The 19420-nt window shown below is 38.6% G+C and overlaps 1 protein-coding gene across 3 annotated transcripts in view; it reads left to right on the forward strand.

Annotated features, from left to right (window-relative positions):
* Positions 1–19420, forward strand: part of MINDY4B (MINDY family member 4B) — a 1400689-nt gene that overhangs the window by 753222 nt on the left and 628047 nt on the right. For all 3 annotated transcript variants that reach the window (XM_044070561.1, XM_044070562.1, XM_044070563.1), the window contains one exon: positions 8131–8201. In XM_044070561.1, the coding sequence (XP_043926496.1) occupies positions 8131–8201 (71 nt within the window). The remainder of the gene's footprint in view (positions 1–8130; positions 8202–19420) is intronic.

Here is a 19420-nt window from a genome sequence, read left to right on the forward strand (position 1 = left end):
AGTCTTAACCTGGTCTGTGACATCAATAGGACTTGTTGGCGGGACAGATTTGTGTCCCAGAGACTCCCCCATCTATGGAATAGACTCCCTCTCCACGTCAAGCAGAGTACCTCTTTACCCCTTTTTAAGCACAACCTGGATAACTGGATGGGAAATAGAAAATACATCCCTGGGATTCCACCCATTTCCCTGCTGGACAGGGGCATCGGGTGCTGAGTTGTCTATGCATGGGCTAAACTCTTGGCTAGGCTTATAAGGGCCTCAGGGCCAATAGCCTAGTAACTTCCTATGATCCTATGAATAACAACAATTTTAATCTTCGAAAATGGTGAATCTGGGCATACTGGGGCAATGCAGCATAAGGGAAGAATACAGGGATGTTATGACCTCCTTGTCACCAGGTTGAACAAGGAGAAAATTACAGTCAGCTGCCTGTCGGGTGCCAGGATCCGCCACATAACGCATGCACTCAAGTCACTCCACAACAAGTACAAATATGACTCTGTCATTGTCCATGTTGGAGTGAATGACTTGAGACGTACCTCCCTGGACTACATGAAAAGAGACATGGAAGAGCTCTCGGATCATGTGGCCCAGGGAGGTATGACCCTAGCCCTGAGTAGCATCCTGCCTTTGCGCAGAATGATACCACAATATAAGGACAAAATGATTGACTTCAACAATGGGCTAAGCTTCTGGTGTCATTCAAAGGGGATCCAGTATCTGTCTGTCTGGGACGACATGATCGACAGACCACGATGCTTTGCCAGAGATGGTCTGCACCTGTTTCCCCTGGGATTCAGGTTACTGGCTAAGGCTCTTGCCACCCCTATAGTGCCTTTTTAGGCAAAGTTCAAAGGACAAAACCACCACCGTAACAGGTACAAGCATGCAAAATCTGAAATTAATGCTACTCAGTGCTAGAAGTCTAAACCTCAAAATGCACTCTCTCGAGGCACTCCTAAAAATGGAGAACATTGACATCTGTGCAGTAACTGAAACCTGGTTCAAGGCTCCAGAGAGCACCACTGCAATACCAGGCTACAACTCTTACCACACTTTTCGGCCACCAAACCAGGACCAAAACACTAAAGGTGGAGGAGTGTCAATATTCACCAAGGATATTCACACCACCAGGCTAGTTGCCCAACACAATGCATTCTCCAGGTGCAACTAACACTAGGTAAGACTGCAATCCAAATTGTAACTTGCTACAGATCCCCCACCATACCCCAAGATTCTCACTACACCTTTCTAAACATACTGAAAAATATTAAGATAGAACCAAACACCCTAATACTGGGTGATTTTAACTACCCTGCCATTAACTGGGAAAACTACTCATGTACCAGCACCTTTGCCCAATGGTTCTTGGAATTCATAAATTCCAATGCCCTGGATCAACTAATCCATAGTCCCACCAGGGGCTCCAATATCCTAGACCTGGTCATTAACAAAATGGGAAATCGATGCTCCACACCTATGGTCACCCCCTCGTTAGTCAGGTCTGACCATAAGCTAATCACCCTTAACATCCACATCCCACCCCCACCCCCCAGTAAGGAAACCTCCATAAAAAACTTCTCCAAAGCCAACTTCATGCTACTCAAGTCAGAAATGATAAACTTCATGACACCCATGCAGACGGGAACTGAAAGTTCAACTGCTGAATCCTACACTAAGGCACTGTACGAGCACATCCACTCATGCATGAATCGTGCCATCCCAAATAGAACCAAGATGCTCTCATCCAAAAAAAAAAAGCCAATCTGGTGGTCCCCTGCTATAAACAAACTTTACAACAAAAGGAAGAAACTTTTGCAGAAAAGAGGAAAATCCCAGGATGCAAAAAACTCCCTTACTAGCCTCAGTAAGAAACTGAGATCCCTCATAAAATCCTCCAAAGCTAGTTACGAAAATAAAATTGCCAAAGATTCCAAAGACAACCACAAGGCATTCTATAACTATGTCAAGAATCTAAATGGCAATGCTCAGATCTGCTCTGAGCTAAAACAGAATGACATTAAATATACTGATCCCAAGGATATTGCCAATATCCCGGCAGATCTATTCAGTGCCAACTTCATCCCCCTCTCACCCCCTAAATGGCCCATCTCAATACCGGAAGATTGCCAAATTCCAGTAATAACAGCCACACAGGTAAAAAACGCACTCTCCAAAGCTAAGAATACAGCATCCATGGGACCAGATGATGTCCCAGGCTGTGTAATACATGAACTACAATATGAACTGGCACCTCACCTAAGTGTCATGTTTAATCACAGCCTCACCTCAGGTTTTGTGCCCACTGAGTGGCGCAGAGCTGCAGTTATCCCACTCCACAAGGGGGGATCCACCTTGGATCCCAGAAACTACTGTCCCATCAGTCTTATAAGCCTTATCTGCAAGGCCATGGAGCGTATTATCATGGAACATATAAACAAAGACATTGGCAACCTTCAAACATTGGACCCCACCCAGTTTGGGTTTGTGAAGGGCCGATCTTGTCTTCTGAACCTGATTGACTTCTTCGAATCAGTCTCAAGAGCCATGGACAAGGGTAAGGTGATCCACACAGCCTATCTAGACCTTGCCAAGGCCTTTGACACCATCCCTCACTCTGGAATCATAGATAAACTTACTAAGCTGGGCATTAATCCCTACATCACCCAATGGGTTGCTAATTGGCTTACTGATAGAACCCACACTGTAAAAGTAGCTGACTCCAAATCCAGCTCCAGACAAGTGACAAGTGGAGTACCTCAGGGTTCAGTCCTGGGACCACTCTTGCTTGGCGTCTACTTCTCTGAAGTACAAGTCAACACTAAGGGACTCTGGCTAACAAAGTTCGCAGATGACTGCAAACTGGGAGCCATTATTGAATCCTCAAATGATGTGGATACTCTACAAAAGGGCCCTACAGAAACAGATGCTTGGTGCCAGAGCCATGGGCTCAAGCTCAATGCCAAGAAATGTATAGTTATCCCCTTTGGGAAAAAACATGTATCCATGAATTACCATATAGGTGGCAGTACACTAAACACTGAAAGTGTTGTAAGAGATTTAGGGACACAGGTGAACAGTGGTTTCACCTTCGATAACCACATTGCCACAACAGTCAGGAAATCCTTCTATGTGGTACACCTCATCACTAAGGGCTTTTCATCCAGAAAAAAAGGAGGTCATTGTCCCACTGTACTCATCCCTCATTAGACCCATTATAGAATACAATGCCCTGTTTGGTATGTACCTCTCAAGACGTCTGCAACAACTGGAAAGGCCACAGAAATACCTCACTAAAAGAATCACAGGCCTAAAGCAGATGCCCTACGCTGACCGCCTTAAAAAACTCCAGCTATACTCTGTCGCATATCGTCTACTCAGAGACGATCTCTGCTTAACATACAAGGCCATGTCAAACCCAGAGCTGTTGGACATGCTACACTTAAAGAAATCCCAATCTCTCAGAGCCACACACTCCAGGGATCTAAACCTTGTCATCACAATAAACAAAACATGCTGGAGGGATAGGTTCCTGACCCAGAGACTCCCCAGACTCGGGAATAGATTGCCCATACATGTCAAGCAGAGTGCCTCTTTGGCCCTCTTAAAAAGGAACCTTGATGATTGGGTGGGAGAAAGGAAATTCACCCCGGGGATGACGTCAGTCACCCTGCTAGACAGGGGTCCAGGGAAGTAAATAGTGTGGGATGAAATAGCCAGGGAATTGTTATGGCTAGGCTTGTATAGGCCCTAGGGCTGATAGCCTAGTACCAACCTATGAACCTATGAACCAGTTTAAATAATTCTAACAAATTAGAAATAATATAAAACATTGGTTAAGAATCGATACAAGATTACCACTGACCAATGTTTTTTTTTCTATCATAAAAAAGGGCTATGCCATGTCTTGTATGTAGATTCCACCAATATATGGCATACCTCCTAATCCCCAGAACCAAATCCATCTGCTTTCACTCATTCTACAAGAATTACAAGCACAAGGCACAACAGAAAATGGTGCACAAAGAATTTGGTGGGAAGGAGTTTTGCTCCAAACTCTTTACTAGTGGCAAGAAAAAGGTCAGTGGAGACCCATACTGGATCTTTTCTTACTAAACACTTTCCTAAAAGTACCAGCTTTCAAAATGCTCTTACTATACACACTGCTTCCTTTCATATGGCCTCTTGCTTTTCTAGTACCTCAGAACTGAAAGATGCCTATCTCCATGTACTAATTCATCCCCATTGCAGCAGATTCCTAGGTTTTCGTCTGGGTCATCTTACTTTCAGTTTACTGCTTTGCCTTTTGGAATCTCCTCAGCACTAAGTGTTTTCACAAATTGTCTGGCACCAGTGATCGCTTTCTGTCCAACCTGGGGAATCATGTACCTGAGAAGGCGAACATGAGTATGCTTGCAGAGCAGCTTGGATCTTATTTATTTATTTATATTGTGTTATTTCTTGGAATTGTGATTTATGGATCTGGATTTATCCCTACTTAGACAATCTGTTGATCCAAGCTACCTTGCCACAAATTCTTCTGCAGCACCTCCAGTCCACCCTCAACCTCCTCTCACAGTTGGGGTTCACAGTCAGCTAAAAGAATCTTCCTTGCAGCCAACTCAGGACCTAGTTTTCCTAGACTACAGACTGGATACAAAAAGGATACAAGACTACATGTCTCAGGAAAAAGTGCAGAGCCTTACAGACTACCTTCACTGCCTTGCCACTATCAGAGAATGCTCAGCCAAGGAGATCTTAAGGGGTCTGGAATTCATGGCAGCTACTATCCTAATGCTTCCTATAGCCAAACTGCATATGAGGAAAATCCAGTGGTATATGAAAATGGTGTGGTCTCAAAACTCTTACCCTTTAGACAGAGTGATTTCTCTATTACATTGTCTCAGAAGGAAACTCTTATGGTGGAAGGACAAGGTGACACTCAGTTTGGGACTTCCCTTCACTCCTGCAGCTGTACTTCAGCAAATGTATATGGATGCCTCAGAGTAGGCATGGGGAGCCTGTACAGGGCCCCATCGAGTACAGGGTAGGTGGCAGCCAAAACTATTAAAGTAACGCATCTACTTGAAGGAAATGAGGGCCCTCATCCAAGCTCTTCAAGTTTTCTCTCATGCCTGGAAATCAGTTCCCTTATGAGTGTTCACAGAGAATACAACTGTCATGTGGTATGTAACCAAGCAAGGGATAACCAGATCATGCCAGCTGTGCAGATTGGCACAGAGAGCCTGGAACCTTGCCACCCAGAAAGCATGTCATTAATTGCCACATACATCCCATCACAAGACAGTGTGTTGGCAGAATTAGGACCTTTCAGGTTCGGCACACCTCATTTGGCCTGTTTGTCTCAGAAAACAACAAAGAACTGCACCTCTTCTACACCAGGGGCCCTTGCCGCAGAACCTAGAGGAGAGATGCTTTCTCCTTTCAGTGATCAGGGAAATTCTCCCTTGGCTTCCCTCCACTACCTCTGATTCCAAGAGTTCTTCTAAAGGCCCAGAAAGAAAAAAACAAAACCTTTGCAGGAGCCCCCCTTTTGAACAAGATACCATTGGTTCCCTCTTCTTTTTCATCTAGTCAGGGCCGTATCCTACAAACTACCACTTCAAGCAGATCTCATCACAGAGCAGAAGGGGTCTCTAATACACCCCAGCATGTCATCCCTGAACCTAACCCTGTAGATGATAGGGTTCTAATTCATTATAGGCACCATTTCTCTGATGACACAATTCAGGTTCTCCAAGAAGCCAGGAGACCCACCACTAGAAAATTTTACATAACCAATTGGAAGAGATTTTCATTTTGGTGTCATAGGAATGGACAAGACCCTAACAGATCAGAGGTGCATTCCATATTGAAATATCTGTGTTAGCTCGTGCATACAGGTCTGGTCTGTTCTTCTATCAAAGTCTATTTGTCAGCCATTTCTGCCTGTTTATTTCTCAAATCATTTTAAAGGGATTCTGCATCTTAGATCACCAAGAAAGCCCATAACTCTTCCTTAGGACCTCAGCTTTGTGCTAGAAAGGCTTACCTTACCTCCCTTTGAACCAGGAACATCAGCAAATCTCAGATTCAGCACCTGGAAAACTATTCTGCTTCTTAATTCAGCTAGGATAGTTTCAGAGCTTGAGTCACTCATGGCCATTCCTCCCTTTCTTATTTTTCACAAGAACAGGGTGACCATGAGAGCTAACCCTTAATTCATGCCCAAAGTAGTAAATGAGCTGCATCTCAGACCATAATCCTCCCTACTTTATTTCCCAGTCCACAGATTCAGGGAGAGAAAGGCTCCTACATTCTCTAGACATTCACAAATCCATTTGAAAGCCTGAGCAACTGTTCATCTCTTACATGGATTCAGAATTGGGCCAACTGGTATCTAAGCAAACCATTGCAAGCTAAAACTCTAAGGCCATCTCTTTTTGTAGTTCTCTGCATGGCAAATTCTTGCCCTCATGCCCTTGAGCTTATTCTGCCAGGGCAGTGGCATCGTCTTGGGTCTTTTTTTCAAAGAAGTGGCTACCAGGGCTATACTGGAAGCTGCTATCCGGTCTTCTGAACACACCTTCACTAAAAACTACAGGATTGATACATTTTCAAGGTCTAGAGCTGCCTTCACCAGGTCAGTCCTTTTTGGCCTCTGGTATAATTCAGCTGCTTATTAGCCAACCATTGTTATGATCACTTGAGCAGACCCACTACTTAAGAACAATGCTACAGTGATCAGTAGAACATCTATTGTTATGATACGTTCTTGCACAATTGTACTTTCTTTAGGGTCTTAGTTTTATTATTTTGTATGAGCTTTCTTTTTCGTGAACTTTCTGCATTGGGTTTCAGTGAGTTTAGTGCTTAGACTGGAGGGTGGCAGTGTTATGGGGAGATTTGCACTTAAGTCCTGGAGGTGCAAGTATTAAAAAGGTAGAGCTGTTTCACAGTTTTAGGTACTAGATAGGTGCTTGCTCTTAAAATGAGTACTTCAGTTTTTATTTATAAATACTTTTTTTTACTTTGCAGAAGTTTAATTATTTGTCTTGTGATGTGTTTGGCTCTAGTGTTGAATATACTAAGTAGAGGAAAGGGATTGGTACATTTCTTTTTAAATGTTATAGTGAAATGTCTGTGATATATATATATATATATATATATATATATATATATATATATATATATATATATATATATATATATATGGGAATCAGTGGGTGCATTTACATTTTGTTTCTTTAGAGGTTGGGAGACTTTTCTGTTCTCCTCAGCACGTTGTAAGTTGTTTGGTATATTTTTATGTGGATCTGGTCTCTATGCTTTGAGGCTAGGTTTCTGAACTATAGTGGGTTCCATTTTATGCGACTTTCTGTGGAGATTAGATAAGTATTTTTTTACAGCTTTTAATATTTCAATACCTGTATAGTACTTTTGTGTGGCTCATTGCACTTAGTTATTTTTGTGCAGGCAGTACATGTTTAAGTTGCTTTTGCTTTCCATATTTTTTGTGGGCTGTAGCAATTGTAGTTTCTATTTATTTAAATGTTTTTTTTTGTTTAATTTCTTTCTTTCTTTCTTTACTGCTCAATGTTACTCTTTTTCTTTAGGGCTAGGGCCAGTGTCTTAACTAATTAGAATGTTCTTGGTTTGATGTCTGTTTTTTACTGTATAATGGGGTCTCTGCTTTAACATTAATTAAGTCCTGTCTTTGTTTACACTGGTAGAGTTGTGACAAATGTTTGATGGCATGAGTAAAGTGGTAATAAATGTTTGATGACATGAATAGAGTCATAATAAATAAATGTACTTTAGTTTGGATGTTTAATTTTCACATCAGTTTATCAGGTTCAATTGTTAACCTCCTCTCTCTCATAAATAAATATATATGCGTATGTATGCATTTACATACACACACACACACACACACACACACACACACACACACAATAAGATTTTTAGCTGTACAGAAATTAATAATCTAGGTGCAAAAATGTTCCATGAAGCAGCCATTATCTTTTAACAAGTATAACTTACAAGCCAATATGCATCACTGTATGAATTACTTCATTACTTTATTTTCAGTACACATTCATTATAATCATGTATTTTTTTAACCAGTTCAAGACTGAAGGAAGTCATGGAGTGATTCTCTTCCTGTACAGTGCGCTTTTCTCTAGAACATTCAAAAGGTAACATTGTTTTATGCTGTTTTCTATGTTTTTTATTTACACATATATTAGAGCAATAAGCTATTTTTTTCAACTGTCTCCACTGTGACTATCTAACCTCCTCTAAGACTTCCTATTGACCTATTCCTTTCATTATCATAGGGATGCATACCTCTCAACTTCTTAGAGCACGAGATCTGGACAAAGCCATAAATAATGGGGAGACAAAAGCTAAAAAATAGGGACATTTTTTAAATGTTGCTCTTACAAACTTAGCAAGTTGATAGAATAACAGTGGTGGCTGCTGACTTCAAATTAAAGGGGGGCTGCAGGTGACAGCTGAATGGGTGGGGCCAATGGGAAGGGATGTGACCAACTAGAAAGGGGTGGGGCTATGCTCAAAACCACAACAACCGAAACATTAATTAAATACACTACCCTGGGTGCCAAACCATCATTACGAGAGTCCAAGCAAGACAAAATGAAGTGTAAAAGAAAAAATATTTCAATGCATTGGCTACATGACAACTTACTTAATATCTAGATGGAAACACAAAGGTTGTGAGGCATGAAAAAATAAATTACTTTTTAAATACATTACTGGAATGCCAGTCAAAAGCAGCTCTAATTATAATTTATATTCAGCTTTATAAAATTACCAAGTAACATGCTGAAAGTAGCAATCTCTGTGATACCCCCACTTGTAAAAATGCTTCTTATCCAAAAAAAAAGACCTGCTGCCTAACAACAACTATCTACTTGTTTCATGGGGAAGACATGGTCAAAGTAAAAAATGAACAGTAAACAAGAAACAAGCTCAAGATAAAGTGCTTAAAGGATTACTGCACAAGTTATGGTCCACATATCATAGATTGGCATTCTGTTTAACCTGCAAAGATGACTACAAGTCTCCCAACAAATGTAATGAACTTCTGAAAATACTGTAATCCTGTCCTTTATTACAAACTGTCATATGCATTTCAATATATAAGGCTTATACATTATCTTGTTATGTAAATATTCTCTGCATGGCAACAATAAAAAGGCTTTCAATTCTGGTAATTCTTTAACGGTATGCTTATTAAAGCTTTCTTGCATCTTTCAATCTTTGACAAGCTTACCTGATGGTCATTAAAGCATTGCTACTTAAACACAGAGCAACAGGGGACTGCAACAGCATGCATTTTCTGAATAAAAGAAGCATAAATCAACAGTATAAAAATATGACAGAAAACCAGAACATTCTGCAAATTCAAGCACAGATGAAAAGCCATGGTCATACTTGTGGTCTACCTTGTATGGGTGAATACTCTGCACACGAACACTGCATCACTGCTCCTTGCCTTGCTTAGACACATCCAGAGCCACTACAGTTAGGAGTGGGGTGTAACAAGTATGTCACTATTTGAAATGTCTCTGGCTGACGTTGATGGCTCTGACACTCATACCTCTCAACCTCAGAGCAAGAAATCTGGACAAAGCCATACATAGAAGTGGGATACAGGCCCAAAAATAAGAACAATTTTTAAATATAATAGAATAGTAGTAGGTCTTGCATTAGTATGAATTTTCTGAAGGGTATGAAATCTGAAACTCAAATGTCTGCCATTATTTTCTAACTTCAATCTTTAATGATTTGCCACTAGTTTAAAAAACAAATAATTGAGCCAGCAAACTGTGAGACTGTAAAAATATTTATTCAATGAAAAAACAAACCAGTTTCTGCTGGTATACACCACAGCCTTCTTTAGTGTAACTAGTATACATTGAAAATAGTCTTTTATATAAATAATTGAATTAAATCAAACCTGTGATTGGGTAACCAAAATTGTTCATTTAAACCAGGTGGGAATAAACCTCCCAATTTAACAATCCACTTCTTTTCTTTAGAATCAAGAATGGAATGCCATCCTGCTTTATTGGATTTGTTTCCTTTAATAATGTCAATAACCATAAAACTAAACTTGGCAAATGAATGTTTTAGGGAGTGTTTAAATAAAGCACTGCTTAGTTTTTTATTCCTCATATTACTAGTGTGTTCAGAAATTCTCAGTCTAAATGGACGTGAAGTTTGACCTATATAAAAGGCGCCACAGCTACATGTAGCTAAATAAATCGGCCATTCACTGCTACAATTGGCAAAAAAGTTAATGTCATGTGAATTGTTTGGACTTAAACACCTTATTGCAATGAGTACAATGACCACATGGGTGGCAACCTGTAAGCACCTCACCCTTTAATGTGGTTTGTACATTATAAGAGGATGTTCTGGAATATATTTGTTTGTAATGGTTGAAGTATGAAGCCAAATTTCTGCCCTTACGAAATGAGAAGTAACATCTATCTGGTAGAACATTAGTTAGGTTGTGATCACTTTGTAGAATATTCCAGTGTCTTTGTGCACTGTTGATTAATAAATCGGAATTCCTGCCATATGTAGTCACTAACCTAATAGGTGATGGCCTATGCTGCTCGTGTTGTTTGTATTCCAAAGGTTCTTCTCTGTTGACTGTATTGGCCCAGTTGCTAGCCTGTAGGACATGTCCCATCTGATATCCCCTGTCCCTGAATCTATGAGTCAGATCCTGTCTATATTCCTGAAAAGTGGAATCATGAGAACAAATGCATCTTGTTCGAATGTACTGGGATTTGGGGATATTTCTTGTTATATGGGGTGGATGAAAGTTGGATGCATGGAGGAGAGTGTTGTATTGGGGATACTTCCGGAAAACTTCACTACATAATGTATGATCTGATTTTCTAAAAATAGAAACATCAAGAAACGTAATTGTATTTAGATCAAAGTTAACCGTGAAGTGTAGACCCCATTTATTTCCATTTAAGTATTCGATGAATTCAGACAAATATTCCACATCCGACCTCCATACCATCCAGCAATCATTCAGATAGCGCCTCCATATGTCAATCTCTGTCAGATATAAATTATGGTCTGCATTGTAGATAAGCTGTTCTTCAATAAAGGCCATAAAAAGGTCAGCATAAATGGGGGCAAAGGATGCCCCCATAGCTGTCCCCTTAATTTGCCAGTAACAGGTGTCCTGATAGAAAAAGACATTGTTAGTTAGGACATGCGCCATCAGGCCCAGTAAAAATGAGTTAAATGCTGGCTGATACAATTCTGATTTATTCAACCAGTATGCAAAGGCCTCTAAACCAGCAGCATGAGGAATATTTGTATAAAGGGCACTAATGTCTAAGGTACACAACAACCATTCAGGTTCAAGTTGGGTATCTGAAATGATTTTGAGAAATTCAGTGGTGTCCTGTATGCGTGACCTAACCCACCTCAATAAAGTTTTAAGTTGTTGGGTAAGAAATAATGATAATGGTTCAGTAATGGAACCTCTCCAGGACACAATTGGTCTCTATGGTGGATTAACAGGATCCTTGTGTATTTTGGGCAAAAAATAAATGTACTGGCTCGTAGGATCTTTAACAGTAAGATGTTGCATAACTTTGTCACTAATGATGCCATCTTCCTTAGCTAATAATAAGAATTCATCTATCTGTTTTTTTAACTTAAAGGTGGGGTCCAGGGGCATCTCAAGATAATACTGCCTGTCCTGACGTTGTCTTTTTGCTTCAGCATCGTATTGGAGCTGATTCATTACCACAACGGCCCCACCTTTATCAGCAAAGAGAATGACAATATCCTTGTTGTTTTGTAGTTCAGATAGTGCATCCCTTTCGATCTTTGAGAGATTGTTTCGTTTGTAAGTCAACTCACCCTTGTGATAGTGTAGATCTTTGAGAACACTACTTTGAAATTGATGTACTGTTGAATTCATGGGCGGCATATAACTAGATTTATGATAAGTAAATTCATTATTCACACCCAAGTCAGTAGAGTCCTCAAAATGCAACCCAAGGTTAATAAGTCTACAAAATGCCATAACATCTTGTGCCAAAAGATCTTCAGTAACCAAAAAGCCAGGAATAAAATTTAAACCTTTATTCAAAAGTTCAGTTTGTGTGGTAGTCAAAATCACATCAGATATATTCAGAACATTGTCACTTTGGGTTATTTTTGAATTATCAGTTTCAAAAGACCATCTATGTTGTTTATTTCTGGCATGCTTTCTACCTGCTGTTTTGTATTTGGGCCTAAAGGGGCCAAACTGTATGCCCTCTTAGGGGTAGGTGAGTCTGGTGTGTGCTGCATGTCTGTATCTGTGTATGAGGACAAATCATCAGTAGATGACCCTGTATCAATAGGTCGCTTTTTCAATATCGACCTTGGTCGTTTTCTTTTGGGAGTTCAAGTTTGTGCTTGTTGAAATCTGACCTGTTTAGTGATACTAAAAGGGTTACCAAGCTGATAATCAGTTTGGTCTCTCTGAAATTTTTTGATCTTCCTGGTTTTTAATTGTTCTTCAAGACCAGATAGGTCCTTGGATAGTTTGTTCATATTGCTAATAAAAAAGGGCTGTCCCTCATATGTCTGTGCTTCAGAACATAATTTGGTAACTTCTACAATTTGTTGATCAAGGACTCTATCATGGAATTTGGCCAGGGCTTGAACAAAACCCATAGCAGCTTGTTGTTGGATGTCCATCCATTGTTTATTCAACTCTTCATCAGCCTCATTAACTAATGGTTGTATTTTAATCCGTAGGCCCCTTGGTGTAATCCCTCTGGCCATATATGCTTTAAAGAGTTTTGAATGCCAGACATGGGACCTGAGTGACCTCATGCTCTTTTGTAATTTATCGAAACACAAACCACAGCTAGATTCTGGGCCTAGGGTAACCCCATTTGAAACATTGTTGTTTGTAGTGCCCAGTCCAAAGACTCCCAAGTCCTCCCTGTCAGCTGACAAACCCGTTAATATTTTGGTTAGTTCCATTTAGAAACCAAGTGTATCTTACAAAAATTCTTTGTTAATAATGGATATTAATATAGACCAACCACCTGTAAGAATTAATTTGTGAATCCTGGACATTTGTTGTAGATTCACTTAATAAATCCTTCTGATATCTAAATGTACAAATGTTTAATGGCAAAATTAGCCCTTGCCACATATAATGGCAATGCTAAGCCGTATTATTCCAATTGGTGCAAAGTACTTATTTTGATAATAGAATGAACAATAGTAGCCCATGTGCTGTTCTGTATCCAGGTATACTGTAACCCACTTAGTGGTTTTCAAAACAAAGCTATGTCCATTCCAAATCTGGTTGCCATATATAAAGCTGGCCTTTGATTCATATGGTACAATGTTGGTCTAAATATTAATCAACCCAATATGTAAAATACAGAAGAAAAAGTCTGGTCATAATAAAATAAAACTAACCAACCCTGGGGTCAAATGGAAATCTGAAGGTAGGGCACGTAACAAACAATAGTAGATAACCCCCATCCAGGACCTGGCATCCAATATTGTAAAAAAGAAAAAGAAAAAAACAAAAGTTAAAGTCTTTATAGTTTGGGCGACATCCAACAAACATATAAATATTTACTTCCAGTATGCGCTTGAATAGATACCAAGAGTTTGATCTTTTCACCTATTTAAATATTAAACCTTGACCCACATGGCAATGGTATTTGCCTGCATCTAAAAAAATTTTTATAGAAATGTGTTAGTCTATATAAGTGCTGTTGTTATCAAGCTGACATATTAATATAAAAACCTAACATTTCATTTGGTATAATAAGCAATATAACACTTGAATGCACAAATATATAAGAGAAAAAACAATAGCGGACTCCTTACATATTATCTAACAATGAACTAAACCAGCTAACAAAAAATAATCATCACATATACATATGCCCATAGAGCAATAAAATTGCTATGAACAATATGTATATTGTATTACAAAAGTAGTTTTGAACAATTATTATGTGAATAAAAACTTCAATAATAATATGTAGTTGGCGACATTAATTGCCTTCTTGTTATATGTCCAAGATTCTCGAAAAACAGACTATGCTCGGCAAAAAGGGTCCCAAACAGGTCATCCAGACCCTCGTGTCTTCACAGCTTAAACATTCCCAACAGATCCCTTGCTCCTGAAGTAATAAAGTTGGAATATTAATCAGCCACACATATATATGATCATTAGACCAAAATTATCTCCCTACTTATATCAACTGTTGGTCGTATTGTCAAAATGGCATCCGGAAGGCCAAAACACAATAATAAAAGGAAAACAATTGCAGACTCCTTACATGTTATCTAACATTAAGCTAGACTAACTAACAATAAATTCGTTTTGAGCCCTTCAAAAAATATTCCTCTCATATATGTCTGCCCTTAGAGCAGTACAATTATTATGGGCCATATATATATTGTAATACAAAAAACATAAAAATGTTTGTAAGCAGATATTATATACGTGAAAACACTTCAAACATGACATATATAAAATGCCTATAGTCTCCTTGTTGTTATGTGTCCAGAAACCTGAAAAAACAAACTGTACTAAAGCATAAAAAGATAGCGTCCCAAAAACGTTATTCAGACCCTTGTGTCTCCTGGCATAAATGTTCCAAACAAATCCCTTAGTGCTGATGTGATGAAAATAATTGGCAACACATATATGATTTCTTAAGCTTCAAGGAAGCCAAGAGTAGCTCCGTTCTAGTATAAGTTGTTGGTCGCGATGAAGAAATGGCTGAAGAGAAGCCAAAAACACAGTCAGCCACTGATATGCATCAGAAATACATAAAGTCACCCAAATGCTCATGAAATCGTACAAAACATCACCACATATGATTGTTTTGGTCCCAAAAGTAAGCAGCCCAGTAAATAGTAAGAAACTGCAATTGGAACAGGCAATAAATGAACTGAGAAGACGCCCCTTGATAATCCGAATTAGGCAAACAAAAACGTATTCAAAATAAATGTAGCCAAAAGCCTGAAAGGCTTTCTATTTACCCAAAGTCAGGAAACATCCATGGATGTAAAAACATACATAAAGCACTTAGAAGATTCGTGTAAACTTGAATTCTCACTCTGCTGCTAGACTGCCTTTTGTCAAAAAGGCGGTTCTTCTGACGAACAAACGACCAAGACTGTAATGAATCACTGAAACACCATGAATATAGCCAAGTTATAGGAAAATAGATACATCCAATACCCAAACCACAATTTGTAGTTTGTTTGATGTGCGCTGCAGATTAGCTGATAAATCACTGGAACCACCACGATATAAAATCAAACAAATTCTGTTTAATTAAGTAAGAGAACAAGCGCTTTCACGCACATTAATCGTGCGCTTCATCAGGTTACAATAAGAAGGGCTAATCCCTATCCTTATATACATTAAGTAAACCCACTTAACAGAGCAATTAAACAATAAAATAAACAATTACATATGGTAATCGGTTAGACAGGAAGCATTCCCATATAGGGCAATGTGAAGGTGAAACGTTTACACCATTTAAGACATGCAGCTCACACCAGACGCACAGACCCCCAGCAAGGGATAAAAAAATCTGTGTTACATCAAAGGAATTCCCCCTGTACGGAAGGCAATTGCATGGCTCTGGTATAGTAAAATCCAAAAAACAAAAGATCGAGCCAGAAAACTGTGAGACTGTAAAAATATTTATTCAATGAAAAAACAAACCGGTTTCGGATTGTATACACCACAGCCTTCCTCAATGTAACTAGTATACATTGAAAATAGTCTTTTATAGAAGTAATTGAATTAAATCAAACCTGTGATTGGGTAATCAAAATTGTTCATTTAAACCAGGTGGGAATAAACCCCCCAATTTAACAATCCACTTCTTTTATTTAGAATCAAGAATGGAATGCAATCCTGCTTTATTGGATTTGTTTCCTTTAATAATGTCAATAACCATAAAACTAAACTTGGCAGATGAATGTTTTAAGGAGTGTTTAAATAAAGCACTGGTTAGTTTTTTATTCCTCATATCACTAGTGTGTTCAGAAATTGACTGAATTTCTGAACACACTAGTGATATGAGGAATAAAAAAAACAAGCAGTGTGCTTTATTTAAACACTCCTTAAAACATTCATCTGCCAAGTTTAGTTTTATGGTTATTGACATTATTAAAGGAAACAAATCCAATAAAGCAGGATGGCATTCCATTCTTGATTCTAAAGAAAAGAAGTGGATTGTTAAATGTTAAATTGGGGGATTTATTCCCACCTGGTTTAAATGAACAATTTTGATCACCTAATCACAGGTTTGATTTAATTCAATTACTTCTATAAAAGACTATTTTCAATGTATACTAGTTACACTGAGGAAGGCTGTGGTGTATACCAACCAAAACTGGTTTGTTTTTTCATTGAATAAATATTTTTACAGTCTCACAGTTTGCTGGCTCAATTTTTTGTTTTTTGGATTTTACTATACCAGAGCCGTGCAATTGCCTTTTGTGCAGGGGGAATTCCTTTGATGTTGCCACTAATTTGCCACAAAACCACAATTTTATTAAAAATGGACCAAAAATGCAATGCAAAAATATAAAATTGCCACACAATATAGCTGGGAATCTGTCAAAGAAGGGACACCTTTTTAATATTAGTACTGTTAACTTGAACTGCTGACAAAAATAAGAGCATCTATTCTACATGCATTTCGGAAATAAAAATAATCTATAACTCTGATCATTACAGTTATTTGTAATTGTAAACCCTCCACGTTTTCTTCCAAAATTGCCATTTTGCGGAGGGATTATTAGGGGGAGAGCAACATTTTGAGCCAAAATTGGGGACAGTTGAGAGGTTTGGATATTCCTAATTCTATAAAGCAATTTATTTGCATGTACCTCTCAACCTCTTAATACAGAAAATCTGGACAAGGCCATATATATTGGGGGAACATACAAACAGTACTAAAAATTTCTCTTGTATAAACTTAAAAGACAGTTGATAGAATAACAGGTCTTGCTTTAGCATGCATTTTTCTGAAGGTTATGACATCTGAAACTCAATGTCTGTCATTATTTAGTGACTTCATTCCTAAATGATTTGCCAGAAAACCACAAATTTTATGAAAAACAAACCAAAAATAAGAAGCAAAAATCTATTCATTCTGCAAACATCTGGACAATTGAGAGGTATAGTTCAGCAGGGGCTGTCTTTGAGTTTGCTGCCCTTCCCCCCCTCACAAAACCATGGTTGAATGGAGGCTCCCCCTTGCAGCCATTCTAATGCCCCATTCCTTGGTTATTTCACCCCATTTACCATAAACACTGTAATGTGCACACTGCTTTACTTCTGCGATGATTTTGATTTCATTTGAAAGTTTTATTTTACATTTTACACCACAAAGACTAATAGATATCTGCTAAACAAAGCAATGCAGTCTCACAATGAAAATAGACTTAGCATTAAAACTTCTCTGCCCTTGAAACTCACATTCATTGAAACAGCATTGAAACCCACATTCAAAGAAAATGCATGTTGCCAGTGGCAGATAAAGATTAACTTTGGGCTGTTTTAAAATCATAGGCCCCTTGAACACAAAACATACACGTGCTCTTTGATACTCCTTCCTGATTGTATTAAATTATATTCCTTGTACAATACAGTACAGCTGCTAGAATGCATTTTAAATTTATTGTTTTGAGCGTTTTTCCAGTAAACAATGAAACAAAATGCATGCACCAATAATGACAAAACTGCCCAGTTCAGAAAATTTCCATCATAAAAGTCTACTCAAACTTCTACAGTCCACCAGTATCAGTAAATATGCACAATCGCGGAAGAAGTAAAAGTCATCTAAATAATTCCATATTAAAGAAATCTGTAACTAATGAAGAGGTTGCTGCTAGCCAGCATTTATCATTTGTTTACTTTTTCTAATTGTTTTCTATCATGCTTAATCTTTCTGTAGTGACACAGCACAGACACACACACACACACACACACACACACACACACACACACACACACACACACACACACACAGACAAATCCATATGGTGAATAAACCTCCTGCATACGCGTTGTAAATCATGACATATGGAAGGAAAATGCTGGCCTTTGTCTGGGGATTAAACACCGATCTCACACATTTTGTGTGGTTGTTACTAACTCTACACTAAAAGACAGTGCTGTACAAATCCTGATTTCCCCTAAAAAGCTATTTTCCTTTCAGCTATGAGACCCCTAGTGTGGTTATTTTAATGTCAAATACACACACACACACACACACACACACACACACACACACACACACACACACACGTACATACATACATATATATAGTTCCACTATGAAACCTCAAAATAATGCAATGCCACTGGACCACATCAATGAAAATGATACCCAAAACACAGAAGGGTTAAATCTCAAACAGTATGCATTTTTTTCAGGGGGAAATTACCCCTGCAGCTCCCACAATGTGTAGGGTAAGTCTCCTACACCATTGAATTTATACATACCAACTCCAGAATAGCAGAACCACAAAGAAGGGAGAAATCTCTGAATACAAAAGAATCACACCTGGCACACATATAGAAACTAAAGTGGCAATGATTTTCAGTGGTAAGAGTTGTTAGTGTATTAGTCTTCAGCATTTTGTAACTTGAGCACTTGATACTTGGGGAAGTTTAACTTGGCAATCTGTAGGCAAGCCATAGATATATATAAAATTTTTCATTTCCTCAACAAAAACAAATATCAACAGGCAAAATGCAATTCACAGTATGCTGACAATGTGAATGTCGACCACTACTACGCAGAGCAAAATCCAAGATAAAGTGACCTAGGCAGCTGCCTTGGCCCTGTCATGCAAAAAAAAAAAAATAATAAAAAGGAAACGTTTCCGCTCTTACAAATTAATTTAAAGAAACAATAGCTTTCTTCTCGGTGTCCAACCTGCCTAAGACTAAAACTTCCTGTTCAACATTTCCTCCTTGGTATGTGTGCAGTAGTTCCTTTCACTGACTGCAGGCATGCATGTAGTAAACTAGGAAAGTGGTGCTTGATTTAACTCAAAGCACAAATGAGAGATCAAAGATGAATTTAATTCAAGAACAACTACTATTTATTTATTTTGCATATCTGAATTATGGAAATATGGAGCACACCTTTCTATTTGCTTAGAATGATGACACGCATGCACACACACACACACACACACACACACACACACACACACACACACACACACACACACACCCTAGTTCAATCTACCTGAATTAGTTGCAATCGAATTCGTTCCAATCTGCAAGCTCCACATAGTACATCCAGCAATCTCATCACCCCTCGCAAGCTAATGGTGTTCCCCG

The sequence above is a fragment of the Protopterus annectens genome, chromosome 4.part1 (assembly GCF_019279795.1).
Source record: "Protopterus annectens isolate FY-2018-M chromosome 4.part1, PAN1.0, whole genome shotgun sequence".
Lineage (NCBI taxonomy): Eukaryota > Metazoa > Chordata > Ceratodontiformes > Protopteridae > Protopterus > Protopterus annectens.